The sequence below is a fragment of the Ruditapes philippinarum genome, unplaced genomic scaffold (genome assembly GCF_026571515.1).
Source record: "Ruditapes philippinarum isolate M1 unplaced genomic scaffold, ASM2657151v2 ctg668_1_1_1_1, whole genome shotgun sequence".
In the NCBI taxonomy this organism is placed as follows: domain Eukaryota; kingdom Metazoa; phylum Mollusca; class Bivalvia; order Venerida; family Veneridae; genus Ruditapes; species Ruditapes philippinarum.
This window is the reverse complement of record NW_026865876.1, coordinates 18,341-41,139: the sequence shown is the minus strand read 5'-3', so window position 1 is coordinate 41,139 and position 22,799 is coordinate 18,341. Positions and strand designations below refer to the sequence as shown.

At 34.8% G+C, this 22,799-nt stretch overlaps 1 protein-coding gene across 2 annotated transcripts in view; it reads left to right on the top strand.

The window, feature by feature from the left end:
• The window catches only part of LOC132730623 (bifunctional methylenetetrahydrofolate dehydrogenase/cyclohydrolase, mitochondrial-like), a 47,799-nt gene that overhangs the window by 6,792 nt on the left and 18,208 nt on the right, over positions 1-22,799 (top strand). For both annotated transcript variants that reach the window (XM_060716591.1, XM_060716590.1), the window contains exons 3-6: positions 5,288-5,475; positions 7,487-7,629; positions 10,137-10,269; positions 20,040-20,147. In XM_060716591.1, the coding sequence (XP_060572574.1) occupies positions 5,288-5,475; positions 7,487-7,629; positions 10,137-10,269; positions 20,040-20,147 (572 nt within the window). The remainder of the gene's footprint in view (positions 1-5,287; positions 5,476-7,486; positions 7,630-10,136; positions 10,270-20,039; positions 20,148-22,799) is intronic.

The following is a 22,799-nucleotide window of genomic DNA, read 5'->3' as shown; positions in this document are numbered from 1 at the left end:
AGGGCAGCAACCTGTGACTTCTTATGGAACTGCTGTTTTCCCTTAGCAAATGCAACCAGTAATGTTTATACATGTGCTCTATTTCAGATACAAATATGAACTCATATGTGATATCAGTTTAAAGTGTAATGCAAATTTTTTTATGGTTAATTATGGTAAATATGATGCTCAAAAGAAGATTTATCAATATTATAAATTTCAATAAACATTATTTGTAAAGATTTTACAGACTTTAACATTTCATGTAAACAAGGGAGGTAATTCGAAATTGTTTTTGATACAGTCTAAGCCAATTTTTACAATAAAAACTGAATGCATTAACTACAAGGTTTAATTATGTATAATTAAACATTTGCACTACATAATATTTAACTCATTCTTGGATTTTTGTGCCCCCACGTTAGTGGCGGGCATTTAGATTTACCCTTGTCCGTCCGTCCCTTCAGTCCGTCCTTCCGTCTGTGCGTCCGTCCGTTCACTTTTGTGTCGCATGTAACTCAAAAAGTATTTGACCTAGAGTCATGAAACTTTACAGGACTGTTGATCAGCATGTGTAGTTGTGCACCTGGGTATTTTCGTCTGGATATATTAAGTATTTTCAAAGTTATTGCCCTTGACTTAGTAAAATTTTGCAATTTTCAGCCTTGTGTCGCATGTAACTCAAAAAAAATTTGACCTAGAGTCATGAAACTTTACAGGAATGTTGATCAGCATGTGTAGTTGTGCACCTGGGTATTTTCGTCTGGATATTTTTTAGTATTTTCAGAGTTATTGCCCTTGACTTAGTAAAATTTTGCAATTTTCAACTTTGTTGTCGCACGTAACTCAAAAAGAATTTTTACCTAGAGTCATGAAACTTACAGGAATATTGATCAGCATATGTAGTTGTGCAACCTGGGTATTTTCATGTGGATATTTTTAGTATTTTTAGAGTTATTGCCCTTGACTTAGTAAAATTTGGCAATTTTCAACATGTGTCGCACGTAACTCAAAAAGTATTTGACCTAGAGTTATGTAACTTTACAGAAATATTGATCAGCATGTGCAGTTGTGCACCAGGTATTTTCGTCTGGATTTATTTAGTATTTTTAGAGTTATTGCCCTTCACTTAGAAATTTTTTGCAATTTTCAACTTGGATTTGACATAGTCATTAAACCTTATGGGCAGGTTGCTCAGCATATTTTAGATTTGCACCTGGGGTTTCGCTTGTGGATTTATCAAATATTTGTAGAGTTATTTCCCTTGACTTAGTAAAAAGATTGACAGAACAGTGGCGCGGTGGGGGCACCCGTGTCCTATGGACACATTTCTAGTTGGAAATTGTTTTAAAAGAATAATTATAAACATACATGTATATAAAACTTCACTTAACCTTTCATTGCATGACAAGTGCCTGTTTGTGCCTGAAATAATTCACGGAAGGGCACCTGAGGTCTTCTTTCACCAGTAAAGCTGGAACGTGGCCATATGATCTATACTGTGTCGGTGTGACGTACAAACCCAATTACACAAACAAACAAATTTTTTTCATTGAAAAGCCTCCTGTTACAAGTTTAAACTGCTGTGAAACTATAAAAAATGCTTCAATACTGATCAAACTTGGCACAAATGTTGACTGGACCATAGCCTCTGTAACAGCATGCTCAATCTTATATTTCTTGTTACCATGGCAACGGGGGACGTCTCAAAATCGCAAAAATCCCTATTTTGTGTTGTTTTTTTTATAGTAATTGAACCGTCCGTATGTCCGTACAAGGTTAACCTAGAACGGCAAGTTGGATTTTTCTTAAGTTCTACCTGTACCAATGGCTTCATAATTTACACACTTACTAATCCATACAAAGTATATGATCTGGGCAAGTTACATAACTATGGCTTCCATTTGCACCAAGTTATGGCCCTTTTCAGCACTTAGAAAATGAATAATGGTTAACCTAAACCGGCAAGTTGGAAATATCTTGTGTTCTATCTGAACTAATGGCTTAATAATTTTCACACTTACATATCAATACAATGTACATGATATTGCCAAGTTATATAAATGTGCCATCCATTTTCCCAGTAATTTCCCTTTTTATCACTTTGAAAATAGGGACTTGTATGGTTAACCTATTCCGCCAAGTTGGATTCATCAAACAATTTCACCTAATTACTTAATTTATTTAATGATATCTTTCATATTATTTTGGTAGGTGGATTCCTTTAACGGTCCTCTAATTTTTGGTTGCGTTAGGCGTCTCTAGGTCAAGGTCACTTGTGTAAAAAAATAAATCTAAACATTTCTGCTCATACAGCCTTTATTTTTAAGTTAATGTCTCATGCTTATAATAGTCATACCAAGGGAGGTCCTCTTCCTTTTCCTTTAGTAAGGGGTCATTTGGGTCCAGGTCGACAATGTCAAAAATAGATTTTTTTACACTTTTACAGGTGTATTAACCTTATTCTATCGACAGATGTCTTGTATATTTTGTAGGAACATAAAATTGAGGTATTCTCAATTGGATGGAGGTAGGGGTCAGTTGGATCAAGGTCACCAGTGCTAAAAATAGATTTTTACACTTTTGCTCATACAGCCTTTATTTATTGACAGATTTGTATTATAATTGGTAGGAAGATAACTTACATGGTATTCTTCCTTTGGATGGAGTTAGGGGTCAGTTGGGTCAAGGTCAACAGTGCTAAAAATAGATTTTTACACTTTTGCCCATTACAGCCTTTATATATTGACAGATTTATTTCATATTTGGTAGGAAAATAAGTTGCATGATATTCTTCCTTTGGATGGAGTTAGGGGTCAGTTGGGTCAAGGGCAAGGGTGCCAATTACAGATTTCTACACATGATTGGTTTTCTTCCATACAAATTAGCTACTTCACTCTCTAAAGTTAAATTATTGACAACAGTGAGCGCGGGGGCATTTGTGTTTATCAAACACAGATTCTTGTTTTACCATCAAAACTGATTTCAAAGTGCTGCAACTTCTCAGTGGATTGAGATAGAGTAAAAGGCTTTTCAGTGTTGCTTACACGTTACCTTAAGATTAACCTAAGGCCATTTTTAGCCTGTCACATGTCCAAAATTTTCTTGGCGATGAGGGGGGCTGTGTTTGGGGCCTAAATAGGGCATTTTTTCACTGTTTGATGCCTCAAAAAAGGGGGGAGGGCCAAAAAGCCATCAAAACACGTCTATATGAGGTAAAAGGTTAAGAAATAATGCATTGTTGAATTCTGACTGCCACTTAAAGTCATGTTTGTCTGCTCCCCGAAGGAAGAGCATAAAGTTCGTGCTTTGCCAGTCTGTCTGACTGTCCGTCTGCATTTTCTTTTTTGAAACTACAAGAGATATCAACAAAAAACTTTGTAGGTAGATAGATCTCATTGAGTAGAAGTGCATTGCACAAGAACCATCTCTCTGTCTTGCCTAATTTTGGAGAGATTGCCCCTTTTTTCATTTTTAGCTCGACTTTTCTATGAAAAGGGGAGCTATCCTACTCGCCCCGGCGTCGGCGTCGGCGTTGGCGTCACACCTTGGTTAAGTTTTTCGTACCACCCCACTTTATTTCAGAAGTATTACAAGTATGGCTTTGAAACTTACCATACTTGTTCACCATCATAACCTCCATCTACAGACAAGAGTACATAACTCTGTCAAGGTTTTTGACAGAATTATGGCCCTTTTTTGACTTAGAAAGTGTATTGAGCTTGGTTAAGTTTTTGTACCACCTCACTTTATTTCAAAACCATTGGAGGTATTGCTTTGAAACTGACCATACTTGTTTACCATCACGACCTTCATCAACAGACAAGAGGACATAACTCTGTCAAGGTTTTTGACAGAATTATGCCCCTTTTTGACTTAGAAAATACATTGAATATGGGTAAAATCCACTTATTGCCTTAACCCTTTGAGATATTGCTTTGAAACTTTTAATGCTATTTCACATCATTACCCCCAACTGTACGCAAGAGAAGGTAACTCTGTCAAGGATTTGTTTTAAAAATTAAGGCCTTTTATCGACTTAGAATCTTGGTTAAGTTTTTAGTACCAGTCCACTTTTTGACTGAACTGTTTGAGATATTAATTTGAAAGTTGGAATACTTGTTTACAATCATGATTCCCAAACATGTCCAGGAGAAGGTAATTCTGTCAAAGATTTTATTTGAATTATGGCCCTTAACTGTCAATGTTTTGTATTATAGGCAAGCACTAAAAAACTTAAAAAATCTAAAAAAATTCATTCCTATCCACTTGTTCACTTTACCATAAATTATGTCATATAAACATTGCTGTAATATTCAAATTAAAATTTATCTATTACTTGTATTATAAGGTAACTATAATACTTTCACATACAAAGTCAAATCTATATATTATGCTGATTGTACAAAAATATACTGCTTCCTTGGCATAGATTTCTTGAAAAATTATGTTATTATGTCATTTACCAAGGTGTTCTGAGTGACGTAAAAATACCTTATTCTCTCAAAGTGGGTTTAATACTATTAAATTTTTTAAGGCTCAACTCAGTTTTTTTTTCTTTCTTACCAGCCCTCTTTTGACTTAAACATTTCAAACTTTGCTGCAGTGTTCAAGGGTATCACACAATTCAGTAAAATAATTCTTCACTAAATATCTTAATGCTCATGGCCATTGTTCATGCACTTTGAAAATACAGAGATTCTTGTATTGCCTTTTACTGCAAAAACTTTTTTTATTGGCAAGCAATAAAAAAGTCGAGCGCGCTGTCTTACGGACAGCTCTTGTTACACTTTCAACTTTGTCCGGGACATTACTCTGAAACCACAAGAGATATCAACAAGAAACTTTCTTGGTAGATAAATCTCATTAAGTAGAAGTGCAGTGCATAATAACCATAACTCTCTGCTTAATAACCATGTTAACTTTTGAGTAACTGCCCCTTGTTATTTTTCACACTTTCTTTTCCACAATGTAACTCCAATAGATGAAAACTACTGACTTAAACTTTACAGACAGATAGATCTCATACTTGTGAAGTGCAGTGAATAAGACCCATAACTCTTTGCTTCATAATTTTTCAGTTACTGCCCTTTGTTAATACTTTCTCCATTTCAAACTTAAACAATTTTTAACTTTTCCAGCAAATACTTATAACATAAATAAAAATAGAAGTCAATATGAAACCCATTTAATTTGTGAAATATAGCTAACTTTTTGTTTTTATGATTTTATAAAATGCAGCTTTAACTTTTCTCAAAGGAGTTGAAAGAAGCTCAATGCTTTAATTGATAAAATTTTCTAATTATAGATGTTTGACTGCTAAGATTATAGATGGTAAACAGATGGCTCAGACTATAAAAGATGAAGTGAAAGAGGAGGTGGCTAAGATTATGGCAACAGGGAAACGTGCACCACAGCTCAGTGTGATACTTGTTGGAGATGATGCAGCTAGTAAAACATACATTAAGAATAAATTCAAGGCAGCAGAATACACAGGTATGTGCCTATGTTTGTTACATACCAGAAAATGTTACTTATACATGAAGTCATAAGGAAATGCTGCTCTTTGAAATTGCTTTTTAACTTCTTTGTATATAATGCAGTCTGAAAAGAAATACTGTTATGTGGTACTTTTGCAGAACATGTTTTTGTAAAATTATAGCAATATTTAAATCTTAGAGGCTTTAGCTTAGATATTTGATATAAAACATTATCTGTTGGACTTCTACACAAATTATTCAAATTAAAGCCTTTGGCCCGCCCTAGGGGAACATAGATTTTTCTTCTCTGTATATAGTAAAAACTTTTGAAACAATTTCTTTTCTAAATCTACAAGAGCTAAAGCTTAGTTCTTTTGACATGAAACGTTATCTAGTAGACCTCTACTAAAAAAAACTAAAAATTGGCCCGCTCCAGGGGTCATTGACTTTCCTATTATGTTACTGTATAAAGTGAAAATAGAAAAAATCTTTTTCTATTATACTGTAGAGGCTTTAGCTAAGATATTTGGTATGAAACATACAAAAATTATAGCCCTTAGGAACAAAATTGGTCCTGTCCCGGGGAACATAGATTTTCCTTTTATATATAATGCAAAGTAAAAAAATTCTTCTTCAAATCTACAAGAGCTAAAGCTTAGTTTTCATAGCAACTAGTGACTGCATAGCAGCCATTGACTTTTCATAGAAATCTGTAAATTTTCATAGAAACTAGTGACTTCCATAGTAAACATTAAATTTCCAATCTAGCATTGAATTTCATAGCAGGCACTGGCTTTCAAGGAAACCATTTATTTTGTGTAGCAACTGGTGACTTCTTATGTAACTGTTGTTTTCCCTTAGCAATAGCAACCAGTAATGTTTTATCACATGCACTATTTCAGATATAAATACCAACTTTGTGATATCACTTTAAGATTTAGATTTTATCTGCTTTCGTTTATAGTTTACAGTATTCATGGAGGGAATTAATATTCAGGTGAGCGATATTAGGGCCATCATTGCCCTCTTGTTTCAAATAGTTAAGGTGCAGATGGGGTATGAATCACCTTTAGTGATAGTTCTAGTTTGTATTGGTTAGATTTACTTCAAATATAGAAAGTAGTATTCCTATTTGCTCATTTTATATCAATTTTGCCTTTTAATTACAGTTCTCCTGTGCTTCTTCTCATAATTGGGATTATTGTAGCATTTTTGGGTAGTCCTCTAAATAAATCTGTTTTACCTCTTTAATAATCAGACGGGAAATATACAAACTAAAAACTTAAATATATCATATTAAGAGAAATGGGGAATTTTAGCTTAAGAAAAAAATACATCCCTATAATAAATTTCAGAAAATTCTTAATGCTGATTGAGTGAGCAGAGGGCCTATGCATAATATTAAACATGTATATACAAATGTCATGGGATTACAATATGTATAGAGAAGTAAAGCTCCTCTTTCTAACTACAAGATTGTACACTGAAAATCACAACCAGGTCTGAATTTTGATTTTTAAAAGGACATACTTGTATCAATTTTAAAAGGGGTAAAGGTCACATTTATCTGTATGTATGCACATTGTTATTCTTGGTCATGTAGTAGTTAAGCAAATAGACATATTGAGTGATATACTTAATAATACATTTGATTTTTCAATCTAAGTACATTGTACCAGCTTTTATTTTGTTTGCAATATGTAATACATACATAACTGTGATATAATACACTCTGGTATATAATCAGTTTATGAATTTAATGTGAAAATGTTCACCTCTCATTAATTGTTTGACTTCTGTTGATATTAGCACAAATCCTGGTTTTTGATGACATTTCTCTTGCATGGTAATCAGAAGAGAGGTCCTGTGAGTTTAAGGAGAGAGTTGTAATTGTATTTATCTCAAACATCTATGTATTACTTTTTTTGTCTTCGGAAATTTCATTTATTTTCAGTTCTGGGTTGGATACATAGGCATTGTTAGATACAGTGATGAGATAACTGGTGTATTTATTTTTCTGTTGTCAGGTATAAACAGCGAACTAATTAATTTACAAGCTGACACACAAGAAGAAGAGTTACTTACCGTGATTGAAAAACTCAACAATGATGATAATATAGATGGTGTTTTAGTTCAACTACCTGTACCTGACCATATCACAGAGAAAAGGGTAAATATATCTATTATAAATAAGGGGTGGGTTACTGGTTAATGTGTATGCCTCTAAACACAGTGATATACTGGGTCTGAGCCCTACTAACATTTCTTCATATGACACCAGTACTGGGTAGTTCCAGGAAGTGGACTTGAGAGCAATTCTATAAACTTAAAGCTTTCATCAAAAGTAAGGTAAACTAAATATGTTTAAAGGCACATAAGCCTCAAAAATTCATATTTTTATGCCCCGGGGGCATATAGTAATTGAACTGTTCGTCTGTCCGTCCGCACTACCAAATAGGGATAGGTGGCCATCTAACTGTAAACGGAACAAAAGAGAACAATAGAGTTCATTCCGTATCAATAAAATAAGGGGCCATTGGCCCTCTATTAAACAATAGAAAATAACAAAAAAAATGGCCTTTTATTCCATATTCGCCGTCTGTCCGTCCATATGAGGTTAACCTAAAACAGTAAGTACTACCTATACCAATGGCTTCAAACTTAACACATTTACTTATGAACACACACATGATCTGGACAAGTTACATAACTATGGCTTCCATTTTTACCAAGTTATTGCCCTTTTCAGCACTAAGAAAATGAATAATTGGTTAACCTAAAACTGCCAGTTCTATCTATACTAATAGCTTCATAGTTACCACATTTACTTATCAATACAAAGTACATGATATTGACAAGTTATATAACTGTGTCATCCATTTTTTTCCAGTTATTCCCCTTTTATCACTTTGAAAATAGGGCCTTGTATGGCTAACCTATTCAGGCAAGTTGGATTTATCTTAATGTCTCCTAATTATTTCATTTATTTGATGATATCTTTCATATTTGGTAGGTGGATGATACCTTAAATGTTCTTTAATTCTTTAATGAATTTATTGTTACTGGCATGTGAAGATCTAGCATTGATCAAAATTTTGCACTGAAAGTCCAGATCCATCCCTCAATTTCTTGAAGTAGCACAATTTTGTGCTTCATGTATACTTCCTTTAGGCGGGGGATGTTGGTAACTCTGTTACAACATATTTAGTGAATACATTTGAGAATAAAATACAAAGTAACATTGGATTCAAGAACCTAATACAAGTATCCATGGATGGCCCTAATGTAAACTGGGCTGCCTTTGACTGTTTACTGGTAAATATCAAATTGACAAAGGTTCTTGTGGATTACATTCTGTTCATTATGCATTTAAAGCTATGAAACAGGATGGGGACTTTCTGGACAGCTGTCGGCACTTAACACTTTATTTCAAGATGTTCCTGCTTGGAGAGAAGATTTTGAAAGAATTACTGAACAAAGTTATTACCCTCTTCACTTCTGTGCTCACCGTTGGGTTGAAAATGCTTAAGTGTGTCAGAGGGCTGTTACAGTGCTCCCATACTTCAAAACATTTATTGAACATGTAAATAAAAAGAAAAGAAAAATTCCTGGTACAAAGTCATATGATACAGTTGTTCAAATGTGTGATGACAAGTTCTGTATCTTTCATTTTTAAGAAAAGTGTGGGAACCCTGAATTTATTCCATAATTGAACACTTCCAAAATTACAAATAATGTGAGTCAAGGGCAAGAAAGGGGGGTGCATATGTGTCGATCAACATTTCTTTTTGACTGATATTTTTCATATTTGGAAGGAACACAGCTTGGTTGTTATACAGCTTTTGTTTTTGTTACCAATGTCTAATACTTTATAAGTGGTAAATTTTGCGACATGAAAATATTTGCAATTTTTGAGAATTGAAATTATTCGCAAATGTTTGTCTTATTCCTTTTTGGGCAAACTTTCGTGTATTATTTAAAATTATTTTCATACAGCATCTTACATGAATAAGTTTGACTGTTCAAGTACTGAGATTAATTTTTCACTAAGTTTGGATTTAACAAATCACAAATGTTTTAATGAAACAAAGTATGTATTAATAACACAATAGGTTATTCATATAACAAGAAATGTTTCAAAATATGACAAAGAAATGTGTGATAAAGTCCTTTATCAAACTAACAATGTATATTTCAAATAATTATGAAAATCCTAAAGGTATTACAAGTGAATAGAACGAGTACAAATAACAGCATATTCTTAACATATACCTGCTTTATTAATCATATCAGAAAAACTGTATTAAATTCAAGAAATCATATTTTCACAAATATTTCCGCACACAAAAAGTCGCAAAATTTTTGTGACTTATACGGAGTTTAGTGTCACTGGGGTGAAGGTCAAGGTCTTGCATTCATGTAAATTTGATGAATTTTTATTGTTAAGTTGAATATTACATACCGCATAGCAATGATATGCCAACTTATAATTATGCTTCACAATAAGAAAATGTCATCACTCTGTCAAGTTATGTAACTGTGTTTACAATTTTTTGTCAATTTTTCTGACCATAACTTAGTGAATGGGTAAACCTTTTTGAAACATTGTTACTGACAAGAATCTACTCGAGGGACATTTGTGTTGAACACACACGTTCTTGTTGTATTTTGATACAGGTTATGAACTCGGTTGCTCCACACAAAGATGTTGATGGCTTCCACACATTAAATGTGGGTTGCTTCTGTGTAGATGAGAAGGCTTTTATTCCAGCTACTCCAGCTGGTGTGATGGAAATGCTCAGAAGAACAGGTACAAAGTTAATATACTAGTAATTATATTCAATTGAGTTTACACTGGCCATATCTTCGCAGAAGCGGTTTATCCATCACAGTGGCAGGTGGAGTATTTGTCACATTAGCAGCGGATAAAAAAATGGCCATTTACTGTTGTTGGTAAGTTTATGACTGAATTTTTGTCCCCCAGGGATATAGAAATAGGCTCCGTCCGTCCGTCTGTCACACTTTCGTGTCCCTTCCATAACTTTGTCATTTATCAAAGGAATCTAAAATAACACAAATGTTTGTTATAATAAGACGATGTGTAATGTGCAAAACCAGACCCCTAGCTCCAGGGTCAAGGTCGCACTTGCTCATTCAAGGTCAACATTGTCTATTTGAGGGTATATGTCGTGTCCTATTCCATATCTTTCTTATCTTTGAAGGGATTTTGTAAAAACCTGCCACAATTGTTCACAATAATCAGACAATGTGTCATGCGCAACAACCAGTCACCTACCTCCAAGGTCAAGGTCACACTTGGAGGTCAAAGATTAACATAGTCTGTTACAGGGTATATTTTGTGTCTGGTCCATTACTTTTTCATAGATCAAAGGATTTGGTAAATACTTGCCATAGATAGTCACTATAATAAGATGATGTGTCATGCACAACACCAGCATCCCTACCTCCAAGTTCAAGGTCACATTTAGAGGTCAAAAGTTAACATAGTCTGTTTTAGTGTATATTTTGTGTCTGATCTAGAACTTCTTCAGGATTTTGAAATAACTTGGCACAAATAGTCACAATAATAAGACAATATGTCAAGTACAATACCTGCACCCCTACCTCCAAGGTCAAGGTCACACTTAGAGGTCAAAGGTTAACAGAGTCTGTTATTTGGTATATTTTATGTCCCTTCCATAACTTATTCATAGATCAAGGGATTTTGAAAATACTTGGCAAAAATAGTCACAATGATAAGATGATATGTAACACATGTGTCCATACCTGACCGCCTCCATGGTCGAGGGGTTAGAGTCGATGACTTCTAATCCAGTTACCTCTCTTGCGTGGGTTTGATCCCCGGGAGATGCTTTGGTAGTTTAGCTCTGAGGAAGGTAGTTTAGTACTGGTGTAACTCTCCAGGAAAGATGGTTAGGAAACTACTCGCCTATATGACTGAAATACCGTTGGGAAAAGGCGTAAAATGAAACAAACAAACAAAACACGTAGACGTCAAATATTTACATATCTAGCATATCATTTGCAGATCTAGCATTGATCATAATTTTGGACTGAAAGTCCTGAGATCCATACGTCAATCTTTTGAAATAGCACAATTTTATGCTTCATATAAAACTTCCCCTAGGTGGGGGACGTTGGTAACACTGTTACAAATTCTTGTTTTTTATGTTTTAATGTTTTACTTGAAACACCTAATAAGACGGGAGCCCACATTTGTACTCTTCCAACTTATTACATGCACACAATGTTTTTCATTGCCGATTATGCAAACAGTTCTGTACAGTTTGACGAGGGGATGCCACTTTAGTCTGATTTTGGTTAAAACACGTACAAATATGTGCAAAATAACCTCTACATACACCAGCATCACATCGTATATATGATATTTGCACAAAACAACCATATTTTGGAAGTTTTTATTGCCTTTTTATAAATAAATTGACAAAAAAGATTACAATGCGGATGACAGTGGATTTGATTGCAACGCAGTACAGTGTGTCGATACCATTTATGTCTATTTTGAGGGTTTAACTTGACATAATACACTTCAGTTGAGTACAACCCTTTTCTTACTGTGACATCAGAGAAACTTGTTTAATATTTGGTGTTTAAAACAGTATTATTATATATACAAATAGATGACCTAGTTACACTTCCTTTTCCTTCCATTGAAAATTCCTTTGGCCGGTATTATTAGGTCACCTGTCACAAAGTGACATGGTGAGCTTTTGTGATCGCTTTTTGTCCGTCATCCATCTGTTGTAAATAAATAAATTTTTACTTTAAACGACATCTCAAAAACTGGTAAGCCAATTTCATCCAAACTTCATAGGAATGTTCCTTTGGTAGTCACCTTTAAAATTTGTTCAAAGAATTTAATTCCATACAAAACTGGTTGCCATGGGAACCGAAAGAAAAAATTTAAAAATATCTTCTGTTAATAAACCAATTGAGCTAGAGCTTAGATATTTGGCATGAAACATCTTCTAGTGAGTGTTTACCAAGTTTGTTCAAATAAAAGTCCTTAGGTTAAAATTGGCCCCGCCCAAGGGTGTCATTGATTTTCCTTATATGTATATAGTAAAAACTTAAAAAAATTTCTTTTAAAAAACTCGAATAGCTAGAGCTTAGAAAATAAGCATGAAACGTCTTCTAGTGAGTGTCTACCAAGTTTGTTCGAATAAAAGCCCAGGGGTCAAAATGTGCCTCGATCTTGGGGTCATTGATTTTCTTAATATTTATATATTTTACTAAATGTGCACCCAGTTATGCCATTATCTTTATGTCTGAATTGGAGTCTAATTTTCTTAATACCCAAAGACTTACCCCATCAGTCTGGTGGAGATTTATAGACGACATATTTATAATCTGGCCACATACTCTTAGGGAATTGCATTCCTTCATGGAGGCCTTAAACAGTTATCACGATACAATTAAATTTACCTATGACATTAACTTAGAATCGGCCAATTTTCTAGATGTTCATATAATAAAAGACGACAATGGAAATCTTCAAACAACTCTGTATACCAAACCTACGGACGCTCATATGTACCTCCACTACACGTCGTTCCACCCTACACACCAGAAAAATAGCATTCCCTACAGTCAGGCTGTCCGCATACGTCGTATATGCAGCAATGATACATACTATAAAGCATGCACTGATCAATTATTCAACAATCTACGTGCCAGAGGGTATCCTTTACAAAACTTGTAAGAAATGCCATAAAAGAAAGCATCAGAACTTAATAGATCTATTCTCTTCTCTGTTAATAAAAACGAACCACAAGAGAAGAAAATCATTTCCGTTTATAACTACTTTCAATCCATACATACCACCAGCTCAAAAAAATTTTGAACTCGTACCTTAACATATTAAGTGACAATGATTTCACTACTTTCATTAGGAGCTCTAAAATTGTAGCAGTATATCGTCGATCAAATAACATAAGGCGAATCTTAGTTAAATCAGACATTTCTAGCGATAAATTCTCGAATGGCAGTTACCCGTGCAGACAAAATTGTCTTACATGTAAATTCATGTCTAATACTATAGAATTTAACAGTACCGCTACAAATGAAACATTTAAAATCTTTGGACATCATACATGTAAAACTGTAAGCTTAATTTATTTAATAACATGTAAACAATGCAAATTACAGTATGTAGGACAAACTGGCAATTCACTAAGAGATCGATTCTACGGCCATTTAGCCGACATCCGAAGTAAAAACAACGTCAAGCCCGTTTCGCGCCATTTTAATATAAACGGACATCGTGAATTCGACGTCACAATAATACAAACAACTGAAAGAAACATCAATATTAGATTAAGAACGGAAGAGGTATGGATCAGGAAATTAAAAACAAGAACTCCAAGCGGCTTAAATCTTATGTAAAAACGGAAGAAATATATTATGCACGAAAAATAACTGAAGAAGAATGGCCTAAACCCAGATATACCAAATTATGTGAAACTTGCGATATCGTTTACACTGATAAAAACAGATGGTACCAACACCAAAAAACTCATGCTGAATACATAACCAAGTTCATTTGCTCCTGGTGCAATAAGCACTATGCTAGACGGGATTCACTTAAAAGACACTCCATAAACGTACATGGATTCAATGAAACAAAGTTTGAAAATATCAAAATTGATAAACCAAGAACAACACCCAAACCAACTGAAAGCAAATATAGGATACTAAAAAAGATGCCTACATTTCGAATCATTAACAATAGAGGAACACCACAACTAATCAACAAGAAACAGAACAAAAAAACTAAGAACATCAACAAAACACAGAAGATCAACATGGACATTGAAACTATGAACTTTCAAATACCAGAACCTATATCTCCATTAAATCCAAGTAAGAACAACAGCTCTGAAACCTTGTGCGAAGATGAATTCGGACAGTTTAGTCAAACCAATGAACAGATAATTTCTATTGGATCCATTTATGGTATTTTTCGTGAAACTAAGTAGGACTTATAATAACAACATTTTCATTTTTTATATTTATTAACAACATATTGGCAAAATTCCAAAAAATTCTTGGCACATTTCCAGAACATAACCAAATATAGTATTGTCACGTGACTTTTAAGTTTACACATTTAGTATACTTCAGGGCCTAAATTTTAAAATATTTCTGTATTATCCTGATGAAGGTCATTATATGACCGAAACCGGTAGATAAATAAATTCACTTAAACTCACTCTGGTGTTCCTGACGTGTTGTTTTCCATCCTCTCCTTGATTACTTAATATTTATATAGTGAAAACTAAAAAAAATGTTCTTTTAAAAAACCCAAATAGCTAGAGCTTAGATATTATGCATGAAACATCTTCTAGTAAGTGTCTACCAAGATTGTTCAAATTAAAGCCCATAAGCAGTAAAAAAAATAACAAAGAAAATAGCCCCTAAGCCCATAATGTTGGAGCGGACGTCTGTTTGTCCGCCTGTAACACTTTTGTGTCCATAACTTTTAAACCGCTAAATTTTTATACACCTGTTTGAAAAACGGGACGTATTATGGGAACGCCCCTGGCGGTCGGGCGGGCGGTCGGGCGGGCGGCGTCCAATTTTGTCCGGAGCATTATCTCCTACATGTATGGAGGGATTTTAATGAAACTTCATAGAAATGTTTACCACTATGAGGAGCAGTGTCGCGCACATGAACCAGGTCTCTAGGTCAAAGGTCAAGGTCACACTTAGAGCTCATTGAAAAATGCTTGTCCGGAGCAAAACTTCCACATGTATAGAGGGATTTCAATATTACTTGGCACAAATGTTCACCATTGTGAGGCGGAGTGTCGCGCGCAAGATTCAGGTCCTTGCAGCAAAGGTCAAGGTCACACATAGAGGTCAAAGTTCAGATAAAAATATGAAGATGTGTATATGGACCATTTAGTCATCATTTATTGAGGGATTGTAACACAAATGGTCATTATCAAGACTATGGCTGTGATACATATAATTTAGGTCAATATATACAAGGTCAAGGTCACTAAAGATGATGAAATATCCAGATTTTGTCCGGAGCATATCTCCTACACGCATGGAGGGATTTTAATGAATTTCATAGAAATGTTCACCATTATGAGAAGCCATGTCACGCACATGAACTAAGTCTATAGGTCGAAGGTCAAGGTCACACTTAGAGCTCATTGAAAAACGCTTGTCCGGAGCAAAACTTCCACATGCATAGAGGGATTTCAATATAACTTGGCACAAATGTTCACCATTGTGAGGCGGGTGTCGCGCTCAAAATTCAGGTCCCTGCAGCCAAGGTCAAGGTCACACATAGAGGTCAAAGTTTAGATAAAAATGAAGATGTGTATAGGACGATTTAATCATCATTTATTGAGGGATTGTAACACAAATGGTCATTATCATGACAACGGCTGTGACACATGTACTTTAGGTCAATATATGCAAGGTCAAGGTCACTAAAGATGGTGAAAATATCCAGATTTTGTCTGGAGCATATCTCCTACATGTATGGAAGAATTTTTATAATACTTTATGGGAAATGTTCACCACCATGATATGTATTGCTCCATGCATGATCCAGGTCTCCAGGTCAAAGGTCAAGGTCACACTTAGAGCTCATTGAAAAACGCTTGTCTGGAGCAAAACTTCTACATTCATAGGGGGATTTCAATATAACTTGGCACAAATGTTCACCATTGTGAGGCTGAGTGTCGCACGCAAAATTCAGATCCCTGCGACGAAAGTCAAGGTTACACATAGAGGTCAAAGTTCAGATAAAAATTTGAAGATGTGTATAGAGACCATTTAGTTGTCATTTATTGATGGATTGTAGCACAAATGGTAACTATCATGACTACAGGTGTGACACATTTAATTTAGGTTAATATTTGCAAGGTCAAGGTCACTGGAGATGATTAAATATCCAGATGTTGTCCGGAGCATATTTTCTACATGCATGGAGGAATTTTAATGTTACTTTATAGAATTGTTCACCACCATGAGACGTAGTGCCCTGCACATGAACCAAGTCTCTAGGTCAAAGGTGAAGGTCACAGTTAGAGCTCATTGAAAAACGCTTGTCTGGAGCAAAACTTCTACATGCATAGAGGGATTTCAATATAATTTGGCACAAATGTTCATCATTGTGAGGCTGAGTGCCGTGCATAAAATTCAGGTCCTGCGACCAAGGTCAAGGTCACACATCCTGTGCATATCTTCCCTACTGATTTGTTTTAAGGTTCATTTAACAACACAGTGCCAAGAATAAAAACTTGCTTGCTAGATAACACTTATCCATAATGCCCCCATCTCCATCTAAAGCTTTCGTAAACGGGCGTATTTTGTGACTATGGCACCCTTGTTTTAAAATAACTTGGCACAAGTGATCACCATTATTAGACAATGTGCAGAGTGCAATAAATGGGTTGCTATCCCCAAGGTCAAGGTCACACTGAAAGGTCAAGTGTTTAAAAGTCTAATTTCTTGTCTGCTCCATACCTTTTAAACTGCTTAATTTTTTTTGAAATAACTTGGCACAAGTGATCACCATTATGAGACAATGTGCAGAGCATAATAATAGGGTTGGTACCCCCAAGGTCAAGGGCATACTTTAAGGTCAAGAGTTAAAAAGTCTACATTTCGTGTCCGCTCCATAATTTTAAACTGCTTGAAAATGTTTATGCCCCCACAATGTGGGAGCATATAGCGTTGCACTTGTCCGTCCGTCCGTCAGTCCGTCCGTCCCGAAATCTTGTGAACGCAACTCCTCTTAAACCGGATGGCAGATTTTGCTTAAACTTACAGGGATGAACAACCTTAATGTGTAGATGGTAGTAAAGGAAGGAATTTTCGCTGCGACCAAATTTAACAGAATTATGGCCCTTTGTTGATTTTTTCACTATATACTATGTAGAAATTTTGTGAATGCAACTCCTCTTAAACCGGATGGCAGATTTTGCTTAAACTTACAGGGATGAACAACTTTAATGTGTAGATGGTAGTAAAGGAAGAAATTTTCGCTGCGACCAAATTTAACAGAATTATGGCCCTTTGATGATTTTTTCACTATATACTATGTAGAAATTTTGTGAACGCAACTCCTCTTAAACCGGATGGCAGATTTTGCTTAAATTTCCAGGGATTAACAACCTTAATGTGTAGATGGTAGTAAAGGAAGGAATTTTCGCTGCGACCAAATTAAACAGAATTATGGCTCTTTGTTGATTTTTTCACTCTATACTATGTGGAAATTTTGTGAATGCAACTCCTCTTAAACCGGATGGCAGATTTTGCTTAAACTTCCAGGGATTAACAACTTTAATGTGTAGATGGTAGTAAAGGAAGGAACTTTTGCTGCAACCAAATTTAACAGAATTATTGCCCTTTGTTGATTTTTAGTTTTCAACTTGTGGCACATGAAGTCCAAAAAATATTTGACCTAGAGTCATAAGATTGACAGAACAGTGGCGTGTGGGGGCATCAGTGTCCTATGGACACATTTCTAGTTTAAATAACTTTGCAGAAATCATGTGCAGAACCCAACATCAAGTATGTTACTCCCAAGGTAATTGGTTAAATGTTCTCCATAACTTTTTGACTATATGGAATATTTTAAACAACAGGGCACAAATAATTACTATTATGAGACTTAGTGCTTATAGTATACATGGCACAACATCAAGGTCCTGGTCTGTTAAAGATCAAGAAGTGCACATTCATGTCCACTGCGGAAGGGGATTTAGCTGTCCTTCAGACTGCCTTGTTTTTATAAAAAGGCAATTACAATTTACAAAAGTTCCAAAATATGGTTGTTTGTGCAAATATCATTCATACGATGCTATGCTGATGTATTTAGGCCTTGTTTTGCACATATTTGTATGTATTTTAACCAAAATTTAGGCTAAAGTGGCGTCCCCTCGTCAAACTGTACAGAAGTGTTTGCATATTCGGCAATGAATTACATCATTTGCATGTAATTGGTGGAAAGAGTACATATGTGGGCTCCTGTCTCACTAGATATTACAGTAAAACATTAAAACATAAAGTAAAATTCAGTCCTAAATGGCCATTTTTTATCCACCGCTTCTGTGATAAATACTCCACTGCCACTGTGATGCACCCACCACTTCTGCAAAAGCTATGGCCAGTGTGATGTTTGATTAAAAAAAAGATATTTGTTGGGATGATAATTTTTTTTTTTTTTTTTGAGGTTTCTTGGAATGGCTATACTGGGATCCTACATATTTACCAGACAATCAGTTTACCGGACAAAAGCTATTGCTGCTGAACAGTGCTTTATTTTTTGCTTCGATTTAAAAATCATACAGTCTGAATTGTACACACACTTTCTATTTCTAAGTAAATAACAACAAAACCACTCTCAGGTAAATATTGTTGATTCAATTCTTTAGCTACTAACATGCCTTTTTGTTTACTAGTTATTTCATGACCTGGTCATGCGGGGTAATAATCTGTTCTGCACAGGCCGGAATATAGAGACCCTTAATGGTTTTTTTAGATAGGTTTTACTTTTAATTCTTTCCAGCGTTACCTCAAAAGACAATCGTAACATATTTCAATGATAAGAAGTAATTTTAAATTTAATCTTAACAGTATCTTGTTGTTGTCTTTTACAAAGAAGTGTAAATTAAAAAAACATATATGGAAACGGGTTACGCCCATGGGAGGAAACTCTACATGAAATGTAAATAAAATAGATTTTATGGCTTTTGTAACATGCTACATGATGACCAAAAGGAAACTGTATGATAAAGAACAGAATTCCATTTGAATATTAAAATGTTTCATACGTTTAAGGATCATAAAGAATCAATACGTTAATTGAGTTAATAATGTTAATTTCAATTATACCCCATATATTGGCCTCTTCATAACAGGCATGGCTGCCTTGTCTATTTCTAGTGACATACTGGGTTTTTCAAATATCTTAACCTTGCCATTCAATAGTCGTAGTTTCCTTGCTGATTATTTATTTAAAGATTAATTTTAATTCACGACTTCAAAAATGTTTGAAACACAATGTCCGTTGAATTGAGTTGTTTGCACGATTTTTTCCTTTTATATTGGCTTCTTTAAAGACACATTTCTACAGTCAAATGTTTAATTTCATGTTTGATAAAATAATGTTTAAGTGCATTAAGAACCCAAAGTTATTTGGGTAAAATTCCATTCTTTTTTATTATTTTGAATAAAAGTTACAGATAAAAAACTTCATATTTTGTCTGGTAATATGTAGGATCCCAGTAAATGTAGTTAAAGTTGTCATGATAGAAAATGTGTCACAAGCATCAAGTGATGGTGTTATAGATTACACATAATGCCTTCAATCACATTAGATTATGTATGTATGACATTTTGAAGTCTTATGATAATAAGAATCATAAAGTTATAATATTTTGTCTTGGGAATTATTTATTATGTAGCTTACAAAAAGTAAGTTTTGCTTTCATTCATACTAGTTATGTAATAGATGTTTGTAGGAAAAAAATATGTTTAATTGTATTGCATTTATGGTTTATGTCATTATAGGCATTGAAACATTTGGTAAGAATGCAGTTGTTTGTGGCAGGTCAAAGAATGTTGGAATGCCAATAGCCATGTTACTCCATGCTGATGGCATATATGAGACTAAGGCAGGTATGGTAGTGCTTTTGATTAAAGTGTTTAACAAGACTGTCAATTATATTTTAGCAATCTGAGCACATAGTAAAGGTATGCATTTTTAGCTTGACTATTGGATAAGAATAAGTAGAGCTATTGTAGTCACCCGAGCGTCGGCTAAGCTAAGCTAACCACTTATGTTAAAGTTTTTGTAATACCTCAAATATTTTCAAAGTCCATTGACATATGGCTGTGAAACTTGTTTGCACACATGTTCACCATCATGACCCCAACCTGTAGACAGGAGGAGGTAACTGTATCAAGCATTTTAACAGAATTATGCCCCTTTTTATATCCCTGAAAGCCCGTTAGCAATTTGGTTTCGGAGCATAACTTAAGTTCGATTTGGCCCACAATATTCAAACTTCATAGGATGATTGTCTATATTGGGTAGAAGACCCCTATTGATTTTGGGGTCACAAGGTCAAAGGTCAAGGTCACTATGACCTTAAAACTGAAAACAGTTTCCGGAGCATAACTTAAGTCCGATTTGGCCCACAGTGTTCAAACTTCATAGGATCATTGTTCATATTGGGTAGAAGACCCCTATTGATTTTGGGGTCACAAGGTCAAAGGTCAAGGTCACTATGACCTTAAAACTGAAAACAGTTTGTGGAGCATAACTTAAGTCCCATTTGGCCCACAGTGTTCAAACTTCATAGGATGATTGTCCATATTGGGTAGAATACCCCTATTGATTTTAGGGTCTAAAGGTCAAAGGTCAAGTTCACTATGACCTTAAGACTGAAAACAGTTTGTGGAGCATAACTTAAGTCCCATTTGGCCCACAGTGTTCAAACTTCATAGGATGATTGTCCATATTGGGTAGAATACCCCTATTGATTTTAGGGTCACAAGGTCAAAGGTCAAGGTCACTATGAACTGAAAACAGTTTCCGGAGCATAACTTAAGTCCCATTTGGCCCACAGTGTTCAAACTTCATAGGATGATTGTCCATATTGGGTAGAATACCCCTATTGATTTTGGGGTCACAAGGTCAAAGGTCAAGGTCACTATGACCTTAAAACTGAAAACAGTTTGTGGAGCATAAAAACTTCAGTTCCATTTGGCCCACAGTGTTCAAACTTCATAGGATGATTGTCTATATTGGGCAGAAGACCCCTCTTGATTTTGGGGTCACAAGGTCAAAGGTCACTATTACTTTAAAATTGAAAACAGTTTCTTGAGCATAACTTTAGTTCCATTCAGCCCACAATATTCATATTTCATAGGATGATTGTCCATATTAGGTAGAAGACCCCAATTGATTTTGGGGTCACAAGGTCAAAGGTCAAGGTCACTATTACCTTAAAACTGAAAACAGTTTCCGGGGCATAACTTCAGTTCCATTTGGACCACAATATTCAAACTTCATAGGAGGATTGTTATTTGAAGGAGGTAATACTTTATTTAATTCCAATGTCTTACTAATGCTTCATCTTTACTGGAAAAACAAAAATCACTTTCGGGCATATAATGCTCCGCCTTGCGGTGCTCTTGTTCAACTTATAATTTACGTTAAAGTTTATGTAATACCTCAAATATTTTCAAAGTCCATGGACATATGGCTTTGAAACTTTGCACACTTATTCACCATCATGACCCAAACCTGTAGACAGGAGAAGGTAATTGTATCAAGCATTTTAAAAGAATTATGTCCCTTTTTCAACTTAGTATTTACGTAAAAGTTTTTTTTAATACCTCAAATATTTTCAAAGCCCATTGACAAATGGCTTTGAAACTTTGCTCACTTGTTCAACATTATGACCCCAACCTGTAGACAGGAGGAGGTACTGCGAATTCACTTAAATTCGTGGGCATGAAATTTCGTGGTTTTATCAAAAAGGGCATTTTCGTGGGTTCTTAAATTCGTGGATTTTCGTTTTCTTGTTAAAAAAAATTCAGTAACCTAGCTAATGCAAAATAATCTTAAACTTAATCGCCGAACATTTTTACTTACAACATGTACATATCTTTACTTGTCACACAGCGCTTGTCAATAAATTTAATCCTTGCCTCTGGGCATAACTAATTTAGCACAGTTATTGCCGATAATTGACTGCAATTAACACATTTATGTGACATGATATACACACTGCCCCTGTAATTCGCCGATGTAAACATCGCATAATTTATACGACACCTGACAGGTTTTAACCAGCGAGTAAGTTTACACCCTTAATTGGTCTTTACATATTTGACAGTACTTAACTACACGCAACGTCACAGCGACTGTGTAAATTTACATGCATAAAAATTAATCTCGGTAAATAACACGAGTATGTGTGGATCTTGTTTTTTTTTTTTTAGACCTTGTAAAAGTCGGTGGCGTCTTTGATGTTGACGGAATAGCATTCGCACAAATACAGATTAAAATTCATATAAACTTGATCATTTAAAACGACAAAAGAATGTACAATAAGTCTGTTTTAGCGACCACATTTTTTTTTATAGTTTTGTGTACTTACGACATTAATATCAAAGACTTTTTTTAATAAATAAGAGCAAACTGACATTTTTTATTAGCACTAATTATTGCACTGCCTGGGTTCCCATATTTACTCGATTATGTCAAGTATTCTTGTGACACAATCAAGTCCTAGTGGACTACAACGATCAAGTACGTAT